Consider the following 18,908-nt stretch of genomic DNA (forward strand, 5'->3'; position numbering starts at 1 on the left):
TAGCTGGGCTGATGAAAAACTTTTCCAGCAGAGCTTCCATATGTGTGATTTTGTACTTTTCCAATGAAAAGAACAAATGTTCTGCCATTCCTCTTTCTTCCATCGTTCTTTTATATACTTTGTTGAATAATCGCTGAGATCATGAAGACGATTGTATATTTATGAGATTACACCTTTCTTATAAGCATTTACAAAGAGTTGGATAAGTGGCCTCGCTGTAGTGGCTGTTTGGTTTTTAATGCTTCGAGTATAGAAGTTTCTTAACTGCAAGTATCTATCGTGGTCTCGGTTTTCTAAATGAAACGTTTGCTTTGAAGTTTGGAAACTCATAATTTCATCTTCCTTTACAATACCACACATCGATGTAATTCCTTTATCTCTCCAGTTTTTAAACTGGGTCTATTTGACCTGATTAGGTTGATTCTTCTTCTCAGGGGAGTATAGGCTGGGATGAGGATAAGTGGTGGTCAGATGTTCCCGGCTGTGGGAGGGGGACTCAAGTAGGAATAGACTCCATCCAGTGTGTTTCCTCTGATGGAAAATTGTCTGCGGTCTTACTATTACCTATATCTATATTATCTATATTCGCACCAGTTGTTGTGAATATCGATACACAGTCCACCCCACCTGCTCCAACCCAAGTCTTCATTTCAATCATGGCGGGGAGTTGTGGGGCCCACTAGGTACACTGTAGCATCAGGATAAAACGATGTAGCCAGACCTGTGGGATGATCAGAAGCATGCTGGGCAGTGGTGGTTTGAATGATTGTTTTCTTAGCACACCATTTTTGTCTGCGCTCCACATATTACTTTCATCACTTGCCAAGGCCGACTGCACACCTGGGAGAATCTGGCAGTGTGCGAACGATTAAGATTGGCTCTGTGAACATGTTTTATTGTGTTTCTCCCCCTGCTGGCCCTGCTGCTGTCTTCTTAAAGGATTTTACAGATTTTTTATCTTCTATTATTATTTTGAGAACGTTCTGATTCTTGGGGATTTTTAACATGTTGATGAGGGAAGCATCAAACTCAACAGCTGAACTTTGATCTGTATCTGATTCCTTTTACTTTGTTGAACGTGTTTCTGGACCAAAACATCTGAAAGGCCGTACCTTGGACCTTGTGTTTGTCGAGGACGTACCTGTACTTAAGTCTAGCTCTAAATAAATGCACTTCATATTAAATCTCACAGAGGCATAATGAATTAAGAATTTTTTGTTGATAAGGTCAAAGAAATCAAGGCCAAGATCTCACCCCAAAGCTTTCTTGTTCTGCTAGCGAGGCAACCCCTTCTCACTCTTGGTCTCATATATATATATATATATATATATATATATATATATATATATATATATATATATATATATATATATGTGTATATATAACTACATTTGAAAAAAAAAAACATACATGCATAGGTTGTGACCTGGTCTGAAAGTTTCCTGGGCGGAGCGTAGTCATGGATCCATACTTACTGAAGATTATGAAACACAACAGAAGCTGAAATACAGTTTTTACAGTCAATACACAAAAGTATGAAGTCCATGACACCTGCTTGCATGCTTGTGTGTACTTCGCAGGAGAGGTAACAACACGTGATCAATGCTGTGAGGACTGCAGGATGATTATTTCTATGCGTGATGGACCTCTACGTTTTATTACCATACAAACAAACCCTTTTCCCCACATTCAGTCTTCAGTTTGTTTCCACAGATTTTAATGGATTTTGCTGTTTCCTGTGTTCTTAGGATGTTTCCTTGGCTTTATACAGCTGTGTTATAAGCCCTTGGTCAAGGATGGGCAAAGGGCTTATAACACAGCTGTATACTCTCTATTCCCAATATTGTGCATTACTCTGAGAAGAACTGGCAGTTTTTCCAACTCTTGTTAATCAGTAAAAAAACAAAAATGCATTACTATGATAAGGTGTTATTTGTTGTGTTTAAAGTGCACGAACTTGACTGATTCATACTCATCATTTACACTCATCCTCCTACAGCTTGCACAGAGACACTGAGGACTGGATGTTAAACATCAGGTTAAAGCCCAGCCTGGAGTCACAGCCAAAGCCTGCATACAAAGGCTCGGTGAAGGTGGTGTTGAAGGTGTGAAGGTGGATCAGACTGTCACAGGAGACTCTGTAGAAGGACACAATGCCGGCAGGATAGTCTACATACACTGCTATTCTCTTAGAGAAAGAAGATGAGGATGAGGATGAGGAAGGGAAGTACATCTCTTTGCCTTGGTTGTTGTGGCAGACAGCGTAGCGGTCAAGAAAGCAGCTCAGACTCCAAGACTGATCATTTCCTCCAAACCTGCTTCGAGGGCTGTTGCCTTTTCTTTTGATTCCTCTGTAACTCACACATATATCCACTAGTCCCCTCCACTCCACCTCCCAGTAACAGCGACCGCTCAGTTCATTTTCACACAGAAGCTGGGGCCAACTGTCGAACCTGTCTGGATGATTCGGATATAACTGAAAGTCTGACGCTGTCACCGTCATGTTGTTGTGGGACAATCTGAGGGCTCGGCTTACTGTGTTTGGGTCTATCTGCAGCTCGCAGGCATCTGATGGAGACAAAGAACACAGCAAATCACATTAACTGGTTTCGTTTCTGTTAACAGTGTGCGGGCAAATATTCCAAGATCTTTAAAAAACATACAGTTGATCATGAACTGTTAATTCATGAACCTGAGTGGCACGGGATCCCACGGAGGTTGTACCGCACCGGGTAAAAATTCAAGTATTCAAGTGACAGCAAACGGTTTGTGAGGTTAGGAGAATGTTCCTCATTATGCTTGGACATCAGGTATTCCACCAGGTTCTGTACTGGGTCCAAAACTACTCATTAGGTATCGATATATCAAAATTAGTTTTATTTGCAGATGGCACAAATAAAAACCTAATGGAGCTGCTGGAAGACGGTGGCTTCAGAAATGTGCATCAAAAAAACTGGTGTGCCAGGAACAAAGTACCGTTGAATCAAAACGTCATTGCAGTGTTATTAGGGAGTTCTCAAACACACCCACAAGTGCAGATTCATATGAATGGATCCTTTTCCTGTAACAGGTGTAGGCTGCTGGGGGATTCCCATGATGCACTGGGTGTTTCATCTTCACTCACTGGGGGTGTCCAGATTCACGGGCTGCATCCTCCTGAGGCCGCATTTGTGGGCCGATTGCGTCACAGCAACGTGACGAAGGCTGTCCAAATTGTTGGACTCTTCCGAATGCAGCCGACAAATGCGTCCTCCTTTTCCCCGAATTTGAAGGATGGGTCGGGTGTGTCCTTCGTGGCCCACCATATCCCAGAATCCATAGCGTGGCCCAGCCGATTCAAGTTTCCGACAATGGCGGCTGCTACTAAGTTTTAAAATTACTCTTATTAATCTTTCTGGGTCACAAAATAAACGTTTAACATATTTTCAGGCAGAAAGTAGCTGTGTAAACATCAAATATCTGTTCTGTTTATCAAGATGTCGCATATTTGCAAAAGTGCTCCGAGGTTTTCGGAGACGTCTGTTACCCACCAGCTCGATAGCTAGCTGGGATGGTCAATGGTCACTAGAGCCGCCGAGAATGGCAAACCCCCGGCACATCATTTTCAGATCACCGCGGTCTTTGGCTACTCAGGTTAAGCATGATATATGAGTCACTTAGATAACTTAAACATGTTATTGTTTGGCTTTTTTCAGTGTTTCTTTTGTTTGTGAGTAAATCGGTTTGGCTGAGATCAAAGTTATGGTTTCCACACAGCTGAACATCAAACAGAAAACTGATTAAACAGACGTGTGAGATGGTCGAGAGTTTCCTCCAGTGTCCTGTTATATTTTAGCTAGCAAGGAGCAGACGGCCGAGTTTATTAACTCCACCCAGACAGCGGTGACGCTAATCTGAAGGCTAGACCGTCACATTTCACAGCTGTTTACTTCCGGCCTACCCGACCTCCTGAGGACCCGGCCCACGTAGACCGCAAAGGCCGGGTCCTCAGGAGGATGGAGCCCATGAATCTGGACACTCACTATGTGTTAACAGACCTCTCTGCACTGAATCATATCTGTTATTAACCTCTGTCTCTCTTCCACAGCATGTCTTTATCCTGTCTTCCTTCTCTCACACCAACCAATCACAGCAGATGGCCCCGCCCCTCCCTGAGCCTGGTTCTGCTGGAGGTTTCTTCCTGTTAAAAGGGAGTTTTTCCTTCCCACTGTCGCCAAAGTGCTGCTCACAGGGCACTCTGTGATAGTTGGGTTTTCTCTGTTTTCTTTGTATTATTGTAGGGTTTTTTTTAACATTACAGTATAAAGCACCTTGGGCATTTCCTGGTAGATAAATAAAATTGAATTCAATTGTTTTTTATATTTTTTCTGTGACATGTCAGAATAAGCTGAGTAAAATCACTTACACTTCTTTAAGCCCGGTTTCAGCCTCTGCTCTCCACCATGGTCCAATCTGCATAACAAAACAGCCATTTACGGATGCAGTTATGAACTGCTTCACACTTTAATCATTTGAAATGATTCAGGCTGGGAATCATAGAATAGCTCACAAAATAATGCTATCACAACATGCAATCGTGTAACTGAAAATGAAAATTTACCATCAAATGCAAAACGCATCATTATGCAGTGTAATGTTCCATGTTTGTCAGATTCATTGACTGCATTGTCTACTTGATGATAACATATCAGAACTCTTGGTTTCAATTTCAAGTTATTTATATATCACTCTTCACAGGATAGAAACCACAAAGTGCTTCACAGTGATATAAAAACAGATATACATAAAACAGCACCATCAAACGTTCATTATCTCATCACCGGGTTTTTAGTGCATGCTGGGTAACATGTGGGCAGGCTGCTGTTCTTGGGAACCTTTTTCCTCTTTCTTTCTCTCTAAAGACTGTCTCTGGGTTTCAAAGGGGAGAAGTAAACTCTCCACACCCACCACCAGACTGTTAAATGGAGAAACCTTTTGAATGCAAGCGCAATGACGCACACAGGTGTGCACACAGGTGTTCAGACACACTATCTTCCTTGGCTGCTGCCTCTAAGCATACCATGCGTGGTTGGTCTTGTGTGCTGGTCAGTAACATTCAATAGTTATTAGTTATTGTTACTTATACTTATCTAGATGTTGCTGTGGTCTCCCTGTTGTGTTGTTCTCTTCTTGCTTGTTTTCTTTTTTTCTTCCAGCTGATTTTTAGTCTTTTCTCTCTGCCCCTCTTCCTCTCGCCTTTTCTCAAACTTGCCTTGCATCTTTCCTTTTCCTATTATCCCCCATCATGTCTGTTCCGATTGTAATAACTAAATAACTAAACAACGAACTAAAAAAATAATAATATAATTAACCAATAATAATAAAGATCAATCACGTAGACCAGTATGGCGAAGCTGCAATGATCCACTTGGAAACATAAATCCGCTGGGCAATAATAATTCTGATTGCTGCCAAACGAGACAGGCACGAAGTACAAGTAATTTATTGTACCCAAGTACAATTTTCAGCTATCTGTTCTTTACTTGTTTGTTCATAAACCTGCTGCTAAACAAACTGGAGGTCAGAAGCAGGTCATGTGATCACAGCCTGTACAGTAAGAAAATCTACTCCAGCTCTATTTTCGCTGAACCTTGCAGCTGATTTTAGGTTCCTGCTGAATCCACTTTGACCCCTGACTGTGCGCATTTTCCTGTCAATATATAAAATAAAGATTGTTTTTCCTTCTTTAAACTAAAGTCAGACTAAAGTTTGTATTCCCCTCAACTAATATTACTTTATCTTTATGTTAACACTACACAGGGTTCAGTGAGCTTTGCACAAGAAAACAGAAATGTCCTCTAAAGACACTACTCTTCATTTCTCAGTCTGAGTACATTTTTACTTTTACTAGATGAAAGTAAAAATCAGTGTTTCCAGTTCTCCAAGCACTAAGGAAAGGAGTTTCAATGCTACCTTACTTGCTTCCTTTAGCAGAGGATACGCTGGTCCATCCTTTGCAATGGGCCATCTGACCATTCATGAAAGAAACAATTTAAAAGAGTGGCGCAGCTCGTATGTATATTAACTGTAGTTGGATGTCCATGCCATAACTTGATGAAAATTTTTGAATTTTGTTAAACTCACAGCTGAACATCACACTGCTGGAATAAAAATTACTTTTCTTTGAGCTGTTGCTGCATGAAGAACAAAGTTCTCCAGATTATATTAACTGATAAACGTTTACGCTTCTGTGGGGTCAGTTTGCATTGTTAATGTCTTTTGCAGTATTGCAGCCTTTAAGATTATCACAGATTCATGTTTACTTCGGGTTGGCTGGGATAAACGTGGAATAGAGTAAATTTCACTGCAGTCACAGGAATCGTTCTACGGGATGACAGCAGCTAATTATAAGAAAACAAGACGCATTTAATTTTATTGGCTGCGGCAGATTTATTAAGCAGGGCAAATTATTGTGATGCCACAGGTGATCTACTAACTTTCTCCTGAATTTCTCCGCAATTTAATGGCTCATAAATCCACAAACCAGAACAGGGAGAGTGTTGGGCCCATTAATCAAAAGAATAACTCAGGTTGTACACATGTGTTTCTCTCAAAAACAGTGCAGCAATTTAGATAAATGAGAGGAAGCCGAAGGAGAGTCAGCACGCTTTTAAGCAAGTTCTTCTGGCAGAACTCTCCGGGCATGTGCAGAGGGTCCTGAGGACTGAGACTCAGGTGGAGCTCAGAGATTATTCAGAGGAGAGCTGCATTAGTGCAAACTCTGTGTCAAACAGCTGACCTGCATGATGTGCAGAAGAAGAAAAGACTGCAGTCCCGTTACTGTTATGGTACCACAATTGTAAATGCGCAGATTGCTGTTCGGACTTGGCCAGGACTTGCATATTGCAATATTAAATCTAACACAGTAACATGAATTCATTAATAGCAGCTTTGTCACTGACATTTGTTATACTAGGGACCTTTGGCATCCAACGTATGTAAAGATTACATCAGGACACGTCTGCTTCTCGTTCTTTCCGAGCATACCTGAGAGTGTCCAGTCTCCAGTTTGGATCATTCAGTCGAGCAGACAGCACATCTGCTGCCGTGTCACCTGGATGATTGTAGCTCAGGTCCAGCTCTCTCATATGTGAAGGGTTGGTGCTCAGAGCCGAGGCCAGAGAAGCACAGCCTTCCTCTGTGACCATGCAGCCTGACAGCCTGAAAATCATGAATAACATTTCATTTTTAAGCTGAAGAATTAAAAAAAATGTATTATCAAAAATCTGCAAAGAATACTATGTTTTGTTTTTTAATGATAATGACTAACTTGAGAATCTCAAGTACACAGTGTGGACTCCGCAGTCCAGTGGACAGTAATGTCACTCCTGAATCCTGAAGATCGTTGTTACTCATATCCAGCTCTCTCAAACTAGAGGACTGGCAGCTGAGAGCTGAAGACAAAGCTTCACAGCTTCTCCATGACAGCTTGCAGCCACTCAGCCTGATGACAAACAGACAAAACTTAAACACTTAAAACATGCAAAGAATTTCTGCTTTTGTGACCACAAGTCACACTGCTTCATTTTAAAATAGTCCGACTAGGAGTAGCTGCATATGCATTTTTAAGAAATGGATATCTGCACTGTTGATGGTTCAATACACAAATCCAGCCTCACTGGGTCACAAGCTCGCACACTCATAGTGTTACTCTGTTCCCAAATGGGAACGTTCAATCTGGAAGAACCTTCAATATAAAATCTGTGCCAAATCAAACATGTAGGTCTGACCCACATATCTCCAACCTTCCTTTATATCAAACATCCTTGAAAGAGTAGTTGTCAAACAGCTAACAGATCATCTGCAGAGGCTTATTTGAAGAGTTTCAGTCAGGTTTCAGAGCTCATCACAGCACAGAAACAGCTTTAGTGAAGGTTACAAATGATCTTCTTATGGCCTCTGACAGTGGACTCATCTCTGTGCTTGTCCTGCTAGACCTCAGTGCAGCGTTCGATACTGTCGACCATAATATCCTATTAGAGCGATTAGAACATGCTGTAGGTATTACAGGTACTGCGCTGCAGTGGTTTGTATCATATCTATCTAATAGACTCCAGTTTGTGCATGTAAATGGAGAGTCCTCTTCACACACTGAGGTTAATTATGGAGTTCCACAGGGTTCAGTGCTAGGACCAATTCTGTTTACATTATACATGCTTCCCTTAGGCAGCATCATTAGAAGACATAGCATACATTTAGAGACCTGGATGGCTGCTAACTTTCTGCTTCTTAATTCAGATCAAACTGAGGTTATTGTACTCGGCCCTGAAAAGCTTAGAAATATGGTCTCTAAGCAGATTCTTACTCTGGATGGCATTACCTTGGCCTCCAGTAACACTGTGAGGAACCCTGGAGTCATTTTTGACCAGGACATGTCCTTCAACGCACATATTAAACAAATATGTAAGACTGCGTTCTTCCATTTGTGCAACATCTCTAAAGTTAGAAATATCCTGTCTCAGAGTGACGCTGAAAAACTAGTTCATGCATTTATTACTTCCAGGCTGGACGACTGTAATTCATTATTATCAGGAAGTCCTAAAAACTCCCTGAAAAGCCTTCAGCTGATCCAAAATGCTGCAGCAAGAGTCCTGACAGGGACTAGAAAGAGAGAGCAGATTTCTCCTGTTTTGGCTTCCTGTTAAATCCAGAACTGAATTCAAAATCTTTAAAATGTTAAAGATTCCCATGATTCAGTGAGTGTTTCTTCTTGACTCACTATGTGTTAATAGACCTCTGGGGATCGTGGCTCAGAGTTGGGAGTTCGCCTTGTAATTGGAAGGTTGCCGGTTCGAGCCCCGGCTTGGACAGTCTCGTCGTTGTGTCCTTGGGCAAGACACTTCATCCGTTGCCTACTGGTGGTGGTCAGAGTGTCCGTCAGCCTCGCCTTTGTCAGTGCGCCCCAGGGTGGCTGTGCCATCACGTGAGGGTGGATGACTGGATGTGTAAAGCGCTATACAAATACAGGCCATTTACTCTCTGCACTGAATCGTACTTGTTATTAATCTCTGGCTCTCTTCCACAGCATGTGTTCATCATCTTACTTTATGTGAGCGAACACCCACTGTAGGTTTTCAGCAAGCTATAAAACTGACATATTCTGTATTTACAGCAGCGCAAAGATACCAAAAGCATGATGATAGAGAGGCAGAAACATATCTGTAGGCCTTTTTGTTATTGGACTAGTAAATAACATCATCTTGCTTGCTGTGACTTATAATGTCAACTCTGTAAGGCCTGTAAGCTGATTTGTTTGGGAGAAGTAACATTATATTTGGTTTCGTGGGTGACTCACTTATCCATGAACTTACAGAAGTTTTCTAGAGGTTCTGATCACTGGCAGCAGCCTCAGAAGAGCCTCCTCCGAAGCACAGTATTTCTGCAGGTCAAACACATCCAGATCTTTTTCTGAGGACAGTAAGATGAAGAGAAGTGTCGACCACTGAGTGGGAGACAGTTTATCTTTGCAGAGACTTCCTGAGCTCAGGTATCGTTGGATCTCCTCCACCAGAGAACGATCGTTCAGTTCATTCAGGCAGTGGAACAGGAGGATGCATTGTTCTGGACCAGGATTCTTCCTGATCCTCTTCTTCACATACAGGATTGCTTTTTGATTGTTATGTGAGCTACTTCTAGTTTGTGTCAGCAGGTCTTGTAGGAGAATCTGATTGGTCTGCAGTGACAGACCGAGGAGAAAGCGAGCAAACAAATCCAGGTGACCGTTTGGGCTCTTTAACGCTGTCTTGACTGCATTTTTTTGGATATTCAGAGCCGTAGAAGAGTTTGATTTACTGAAACACGTGAACAGACTTTGCACGGTGAGTCGGGGGACAGGCATCACATTTCTGTTGTGGCTGAACAGTGATATGGTCACGTAAACTGCAGCTAGAAACTGATGAATGCTTTGGTGAGTAAAGCTGAAGATATTCTTCTGGGCCTGTTCCTTCCTTTGTCCACAAACCTGCTTGAAGATCTTTGTGAACAGTCCTGCGTACTTTGACGCTGCTCTGACATGAATGCCACTGCAGCGCAGCTCCTCCTCAGTAAAGATGGCGTTTCCTCTCAGCAGCTGGTGAAAAGCCAGTTCAGCCAATGACATAATGTACCGAATGCACTTTTCTGGGACATGCTTCTGCTTTGTGTGGTTAATCTCAACCATCAGGAAGTGGATGTACATCTCAGTCAGGGTGTTGGGCAGCTCTCGTCCCTTGCTGGTTTTCAGCACATCCTCCAGAACTGCAGCTGTGATCCAGCAGAAGACTGGGATGTGGCACATGATGTGTAGTCCTTGGGATGTGTTGATGTGGGCCACCATCCTGTTGGCCTGCTCCGCATCTTGGAATCTTTTTCTGAAGTAGTCCTCCTTCTGAGGGTCAGTGAACCCTCTGACCTCCGTCACTCTGTGAACGTACTGAGGGGGAATTCGATTGGCTGCTGCAGGTCGTGTGGTTATCCAGAGGCGAGCAGAGGGAAGCAGTTTGCCCCTGATGAGGTTGGTCAGAAGCACTTCTACTCCGGCTGACTTTGTCACGTCAGTAGACTTCTCTGTTTTTCCTGTGAAGTCGAGCTGAAGGCGGCTTTGATCCAGTCCATCAAACACAAACAGAAGTCTGAACTCACTTGTGTCTCTGGAGTTCTGTGAACTTGTGAAAATGTCATTTAAAGTCTCTTCTTTGATACCACTGGCTGAAAAATATGGGATACATGTATGGATGAGCTCTGCCAGGCTAAATGTTTCTCCTTGCCATAAACCCATCTGCTGACAGTCAAAGGGGAAGATCAGATGTAAGTCTTGATTGGTTCTTTTTTCAGCCCAGTCCAACAAAAACTTCTTAACAAGGGATGATTTGCCAATTCCTGCTATCCCACTGGTCAGCACTGTCCTCACAGCCGTGCCCTCACTAGAAAACAGTTGGAAGAGGTCACTGGGTTTAACCGCCCTCTCTGACTCGAGGTCAGCCAGTCTGACCTCTTGTTGTGAGTCTGTGGTCCGTCTCTCTGTAATAAACAGCTCTGGGGTCACGTCATACAAACGTTCCTCATTCTGCTTCTCGAGGGCCTCCTGAGCACACCTGAAGATGTTCTGGAGCTCAGACTGCAGCGCGACTTGGTACGATGTTTCAGGTTGTGGAGGCGGAGCTGCTGGCATGCATCTCACATCTGTGGGGAGCAAAGACACACCCATGAAAAGTCTGCTGTGGGAAATACCAACACAACAACCTGTTTGTGCGCATGCAGCCTCCTACAGTTTACAGTCATCCTTTAAACTTTGTTAAGCGTAGCTTTTTACTTCTTTGTTTGCGTTATTTAGTTATATTTTGTAACTTTGTAATAAATAGTATTGTTTATTTAGCTCAGTTAGCTACTCTTCTTACTGTCTCAGAGCAACGGAGACCCCATGATTTCCTCTTGGGCTCATTAAAGAGTTCTGATTCAGATATTTCCCTGTAACAGCATCATCTCTGTGGTGAGATGGGAGTCTGAGCTGAAAGATACTCTAGAACGAGTCTCCTGAAGACGGGTTGGACTCTGTGAGAGCTGCAGGGCACAGCTTGCTGTCTGTATGCTGTCTCCCCCCTGATGGTTCAGAGGGTTGTTTCATATTGTAAAGATCTCACAGTACTATACTGTACCAACAGGGCACTTCTCCCTCAGACTGCAGTCTCTCTGGTTCCAGAGTCTTCAGCTTTCCAAACCTGAAGCTCCTCTTCTGGTTCCACAGCACATAGTTGGGGCTGGATCAGGTGACCCTGAATCCTCTCTTAGTTATGCTGCAATAGCTCTAGACTAAGTATGTAGGTGTGTGTGAGTGTATGAGATATTTTAATGTGGAGTTCAGTTTGCCTCAACTGCTTCAGAAGCCGTGTCAGCTGACTGACCTGCTTCCATGACTCACCTTCAGGTCCTAAGTCAGTGCTGGATAAACTTTCCACCTGATCCTTTGTTTCCATCTCCTTAAAATCTTTGAGCTCGCTGTCTCCCAGCTCCTCCAGCGCTTCCACCAACTCTGTTGGTGTTGCCATCCTTGGTCCTGTCAGGAATCAGGAGATGTCTGTTTGTCTTCACATGTAACACATCTGTACATTTGGATCAATGAGAATAAAATAAACCCATGCGTTAGACACAGCCCACTTCAGACGGCTTTTACTTTACGGCTTTACGGTTTTTAAACTAGACTGTTCAGTGTAATAATGAACAATCCTTCCAAACCACTCGTGTGTCTCACATGTGGTTTTAGTGTCAGTTTCACAGAAGAAATGAAAAGTTTCACCTCTGTCGACGTCTTCTTCAGACGCTTAGTAATCCAGACAGATCAATGCCACATTGCATCAAATCGTTTGCATTCATTTGTTGCCAGTTGAACATCAGTTTAATAAGTTCTTTGAAGCAGTCGCAAAATCAGAACTTTCATTACCTGCCCGTGTTTCTGGTTTATATCGAGGATATGATGAAATAGACTATTGCACCTGAGAAATAACCTGAGGCAGCTGCGTGGGAGTCATGATAATAACAGGAAAGGTTCTTCCTTCATTACCTCCTTTAGTAAGGATACACTGCTGCCCCAATGTTGTGACACAATTTGATATTTCATCATTTGTACAAATTTTTTTTTAACATAACAGACAAAGTGATGTTAATCATATAAATGTTCAATAACAATGTTACGCTGTGCGGCAGGCAGGACGTAGGACCCAAATGCAGGACTCGAGCATGCAAAGGTCTCTTAAAGCTGCAGCTTTATTTGCTGCGAACACTTGAATGCAGGATATAAGAAACAAAACATAATGACCGAGAGCTGGGAAACCAGGAACTCAAGAGAACAGAAACTAGAAAACAAAGAAACTAGAAAACTAGGAACTGACGAGAAAACAAACAGACCGACAGCATGGAGGGAACATCCAGCACAGAGGGAACAGCTGGAAACACAGCTGGGACTAATCAGAGCCGGTTAATGAGATGGTGGGAAAGCAAAACACTGAACACAGGAAACAAGATCATCAAAGTAAAACAGGAAACACAAGAGACACCCACAAAGACACAGAATGACACTTACTGAGGAGACACAGGAAACACAGAGGAAAGGAGGAGCACAAAACAGAAACCAGGAGACTAAAACTGATAAAGAACAACACAGAAGCACTGGGTAAGCAACCCAGGACCAGGACACAAACACTGTGTTTCATGCTGTGACCTGTTGTTGAGTCACTGAATGTGAACATCGCTGTAAGAAATGACAGTAACCTGTAAGGTCTCCAAACCCAAATGATCTTAAATCAAAGGGAGTCTAAGCTTCTTTACAATTCAGTCTGCATCAGTCAGTTGTTGGAATTAATTGAAATGTTGATTTGAACCACAGCCAGCATCCAGCCACAGGCAGCTCATTCACAAGGAGACAACATAGAGCACACACCGAAACCCAGACTAAGACACATGAAACAGGACACAGGGATGATTACGAGAAGTGACAGACACAGGGCAAAGATGTCATTACAATAACTACAATAAGTGCACCTGTTATAAGTATAATAAGTATTAAATACATACACAAGAGAAGACAGGCAAACCAGACAGACATGGTGGCGTGGCTGGGGAGATAGAGAGGATAACAAAACATGAACGCAGGACACAGGACTGAGCCCAGAAGCTGAGGACGTCCCACAGAGATGAGACTGGGAACACACTGCAAATGTAAGGGAACTAAGGCAGCGGTCCCCAAGCCCCGGGCCTCGGACTCGTACCGGTCCGTGAGTCGTTTGGTACGGGGCCGCGAGAGTTGAGGCTCAGCACTGCTGCTGAGCACTGCTGCGCTGTTTCCTGCTTATTACACAGAAACTGCCACATGTAACTGAGTGGTAATAACATTCACTGTGCGTTTACACATCCCTCTGCGTTTGGTTGGGGTTATTGTAGGATTTTACAATAAAACGTGAGCAGAGGTGACTGTTGTTGTGATTTAAAACTGAATTGTGTAGATTTTTAACACCACTCCTTTATATAATATGCACGAATCACCAATGTAAGACTGCACTGAGGCGACATAACATGTGAATTTGTAGTCCATGTTGTTGAATTTCAATCCTGTCACACAGTCTAACATCAGAACAGTCAGACTCTCTGGCACACCCTTCCTTCATCTCATGACATTTTCTACCAAAGTCAAAGAAAAGTGTTTAAGAGGAGGTATGATTATTTGGATCTCACATGTCAGTGCTGAGGTCTTCCCGGTGTTGCATTCTACTGAGAGCAACTTTATACCTACATAAGAACAAAAACATCTCTTGGCCTGCAGATAATGACACGCAGCTCTGTGTTAGACAGTGAGTGTTAGTCACTCTGTGTCCACAGCACTGCAGCAAAAAACCTGACAGGCACTGATACACGTGGAAACGACCAGGCAGGTATACTCATCATATATGATGTTGTAATTGATATTAGTTGTTGTGCTGCTGGTTTATTGTGTTCTTACCTCCGTGCACGTGTTACACAGTGTGCCTGATGTGCATTAATGTTTCTCTAATGTAAAGACGTCGTAATGTTTAAAAATGATTTATGTTTGCAGATGACAGTAATATATTTTATGTTGACAGACCATTAATCAGTAACCGCTTTGATAAATACTTGACTGCTGAATCTGACCAGACCTGCCTTAGAATACTGTTCAGCCTTTTTAGGTCTACTGCAGACACAAAGCTATTTTTAAAACGCATGCAGTCATACTTCCTGAAAATAGTCGGAACATCTCTGTCCATTTGATAAAAACTGTTACATTTTTTGTCAACGTTCGCTCCAATGTTACTCCAGTGTAATAATACATCTACACCTGTGGCACACCCCAGGGATCCCTTTGAAGTCCCAAATTGTTGCTCATTCACATGAAATAACTCCGCGTCGCACAACAGCTTGCATGAGTGGTTTCCTGTACACTGTGGTTTTCACAGCGAGCCTGCACTGCAGCAGTTTACTGTGTGATTGAAGATTTTGTGAGAGAAAGAAAGAAAGACGTTCTTTTATCAGCTGACACTTTCATTACACTGAACGGCTTCATAAAAAAGAAAGAAAGAAACACGCAACTTCCAGGAAGCAGCAACAGCTTCCCTACTGACTGCAGATTTCACACCCATGTTGAATCCAAGGTCACTTCAGTTGGATTCAGGTTTAGAAACATCTGTAGCTCCAGTTTTATTGTTAAAAGAAATGTGAAAAAGACTTTACCTGTTTATTCGCTGGAAGTCTGGACTGATGCTCGCTGCTCTGTGAGGGGTACTTAGTTTCAGGAAGTTAACAGATGAAGTGGTTTGGTGTAACCACATCCTCTTACTGCAGCTTAAACTGCAGCCTGAGTCATCGTGGGAATTTTTATTATAGATAATAAAAATGAACATTAATAAATCTTTGACTGCACAGACAGCAGGTACCTACTAACCGAAGGGTTGGCGATTCGATCCCAGTCTGCTCCAGTCTGCATGCCACATATCCAAGATATGAACCCCATGTTGCTCTGTGACGCATCCATCGGCGTGTGAACGTGTGTGAATGTTGGATTGGAACCATCTAGAAACAGCATTGATGGAAGTGCGTGTGTGAATGGGTGAATGTACAAGTTGTGTAAAGTGCTTTGAGTGTTGAGAGTAGAAAAGCGTTATAGAAGAACCAGTCTGTTTACCACTTTGCACCAAAGTGCTGCATGGGATTTTGCCATTTTGTGTTTTTCACTGCAAATTAATTCAAACATATATCATAATATTAATGCACATCTACCTCTGACAACAGTTAACACGCAGCCAATGGGAAGCGCAGCTCAGGCTATGGAGGTTGTGCTGCTGACATCTTCACATCTGCAGAGAACAAAGATCAATCCATGGAGAGTCCACCTGAGGAGGGTGCTCAAGGTTTCCATACCTGCTAATCATTCTTTAGGCTCTCAAGACTGAAAGGCCTGAAATCAGACAGAACCACTTCTGAGTTTTAACCTTTATTTCTATACAGAAGCTCACTGTTTGATCTTTGATCAGTGTGAAACTGTGCTGCCACGATATATCAGCAGAGCCGAACAGCTGAAAGCAAACCGTGTCGTGTCAAAAAGAATAAAATAAAAAGGTCATCGGCCTTCATTAATCATCTTTAATGTTTCTTATTCTGACATTTGTTAAAGGTTGTGTGTCTTTAGCCTTCATGCAAAGTGTTTAGATCAGACTTTTTTGTAACTTTTTCAAGATCCACCTGTGCTTGGTTAAACCATACCCTTATTAATCATATATATATATACATTAGGGGTGCAACGATACACAAAATTCACGGTTCGGTTCGGTTCGATACTTTGGTGTCACGGTTCGATATTTTTTCGATACAAAAAAAATGTTCATGCATTTTTAATTTGTCATTTATTAAAATTATAAATATATATTTTAACTCAAAAGTACAGTTTTTAAATTTAACCCTAACCCTTGTGCGTGTTTTTTATTTTGACAGCGAATGTGCACCTGCGGACCACTTATGTGCAGCCCTGGTTATTTAGCTCGTCATATTGCAGCCACAGAAATTCTTTTGTCCATGAAACCATAAAGCTGCACTTTCTTTTTGCCTTATAGTCTGATTTGTCATAACTTCTCCGTTTTGTGGTAAGCTTTTCTTTGGCTGTCACTTCTTCACCCTGACCGGTCTTATTTGGCTCAGCAGAACTAAAATATATATCCTGCTGCTTTTACACACGCACTCACATAAGCTCAGCGATTCTCTGCGCGATCAACCTCTCACATGTTTAAGCTGCGGGAGATTTCACTTGTCATGTTTGCATAGTAAGCTAACGATTAATAAGACGATGTCAGAGGAATTGGTGCACAAATTATCATCACTCACAGATCAGTGCTGTCGCTCTCTATACACAGTTCGCACGATTGCAAAGTGAAAGCAAAAAACAAGCGCAAATTCAAACGCGACTTCAATATGTCACATATTGACAGTGGCTCACCGATGCCAATGACATAATTACCCAGCTACATTTCTGAAAGAATGCAAAAGCATTGACATATATTTTTCCTACAATAGCCCGACGGGCAGGGCAGAGATAGATTTTGGTAGCCCGACTGAAAAAAAATCGCTAGCTCCAGGACGTCGGGCTAGCGATATTGCGAGCCCTGTATCTGATTGAGGAATCACTCATCTTTGGAAAAGAGAGTTTATTACAGAGAAATGGCTCTTTCCAAAATAAAAGCTATACTATCCGCTTCTTCTGGGCTATATTCTCAGCAGCATAAGGAGAATCACGTGCTAACAGCTGTCTAAATGACTCGGCTAAAGTTAGTAGCATGCTTGTTGTTTTTGTCTTTGCACTAGGATGATGTCGGAGTAAATGTGCAGTCATATTCGTTGTGTTCCCACTAGTGCTTTCAGGTTAATCTCGTTGAAATGACCTTAACGCCACAACACGGCAAATCTCCGTTAACGAGCTACCGCCGATCGCCCCGTGCATGGGGCTAGACGGCCAACACCTTAACGAGCTAACTGCGCTAACACACTAGTTCCCACCCATGTAATTGAGCATTGCATGGCACATCCAACATACTGTTTTACTTTAGTCCATGACTCGCTTACCTTCAGGGTCATACGTCACATGAAAACCAAAATAATTCCAAACGCCAGATCTGAATGAGGGTGGGGGAGGTATATGTTGTAAGGAGAGCTTAACTTCTGTCTCGCTAGCTTGCCCTGCGCTCTTCCTTCTGACGATGCTGTCTGTGTGGAGCGCTCAGTGAATCTGTGTTCGACTACTCCGCCTAGGCTGCACTGTCGACCCTAGGCGGAGTAGTCGAACACAGATTCACTGAGCGCTCCACACAGACAGCATCGTCAGAAGGAAAGTTGATAAAATAAATTACAAATTTTGTATTGTTCGATACATATGCGTACCGAACCGAGAGCACTGTATCGAACAGTTCAATATCGATACGAATATCGTTGCACCCCTAATATACATATATACATGGTTCGATATTTTTTCGATACAAAAAAAATGTTCATGCTCCTCCTTGAATCGCTACCTTATCGTGGTGGAGGGGTTTGTGTGTCCCAGGGATCCCAGGGGCTATGTTGTCTGGGGGCTTTTGCCCCCTGGTAGGGTCTCCCATGGCAAACTGGTCCTGGGTGAGGGACCAGACAAAGAGCGATTCAGAAGACCCCCATGAAAAGAATATCGAGGGAACAGTTTACCCTGCCCGGGATAGGGTTACCGGGGCCCCGCCCTGGAGCCAGGCCCGGGGAGGGTGCCCGAGGGCGAGCGTCTGGTGGCCGGGCCTTAGTCCATGGGGCCCGGCCGGGCACAGCCCGAAGAGGAGACATGGGCCCATCCTCCCGCAGGCCCACCACCCGCAGGAGGCGCCATAGGGGTCGGGTGCATTGTGAGCCGGGTGGCGGCCAGGAGCGGAGGCCCTGGCGGACCGACCCCCGGCTGCCAAGACTGGCAATAGGGACATGGAATGTCACCTCTCTGGTGGGGAAGGAGCCTGAGTTGGTGCGTGAGGTTGAGAGGTACCGGCTAGATATAGTTGGGCTCACCTCTACGCATTGTATGGGCTCTGGAACCAGTCTCCTGGAGAGGGGCTGGACTCTGTCTCAGTCTGGAGTTGCCCCTGGTGAGAGGCGGCGGGCTGGGGTGGGTATTCTTATATCCCCTCGGCTTGCTGCCGGTACGTTGGGGTTTTTCCCGGTGGACGAGAGGGTTTGTTCCCTGCGCCTTAGGGTCGGGGAACGGGTCCTGACTGTCATCTGCGCTTATGCGCCGAGTGGCAGTTCGGAGTACCCAGCCTTCTTAGAGTCCCTGGGGGGGGTGCTGGAAGGTGCTCCACCTGGAGACTCTGTTGTCCTGCTGGGAG

The 18,908-nt window shown here is 43.5% G+C and overlaps 1 protein-coding gene across 1 annotated transcript; it reads right to left on the reverse strand.

The window, feature by feature from the left end:
• Nucleotides 1-1,372: 1,372 nt before the first annotated feature.
• LOC101485181 (NLR family CARD domain-containing protein 3) lies at nucleotides 1,373-13,279 on the reverse strand. The gene is made up of 6 exons (XM_012916431.3): nucleotides 11,936-13,279; nucleotides 9,351-11,199; nucleotides 7,310-7,483; nucleotides 7,027-7,200; nucleotides 4,406-4,452; nucleotides 1,373-2,568 (listed from the first exon to the last, which is right to left on the reverse strand). The coding sequence occupies exons 1-6, from the start codon at nucleotides 12,060-12,062 to the stop codon at nucleotides 1,994-1,996; spliced, it is 2,946 nt and encodes a 981-aa protein (XP_012771885.3). The 5' UTR covers nucleotides 12,063-13,279; the 3' UTR covers nucleotides 1,373-1,993.
• Nucleotides 13,280-18,908: the final 5,629 nt, after the last annotated feature.

The sequence above is a fragment of the Maylandia zebra genome, linkage group LG4, assembly GCF_041146795.1.
Source record: "Maylandia zebra isolate NMK-2024a linkage group LG4, Mzebra_GT3a, whole genome shotgun sequence".
NCBI lineage: Eukaryota > Metazoa > Chordata > Actinopteri > Cichliformes > Cichlidae > Maylandia > Maylandia zebra.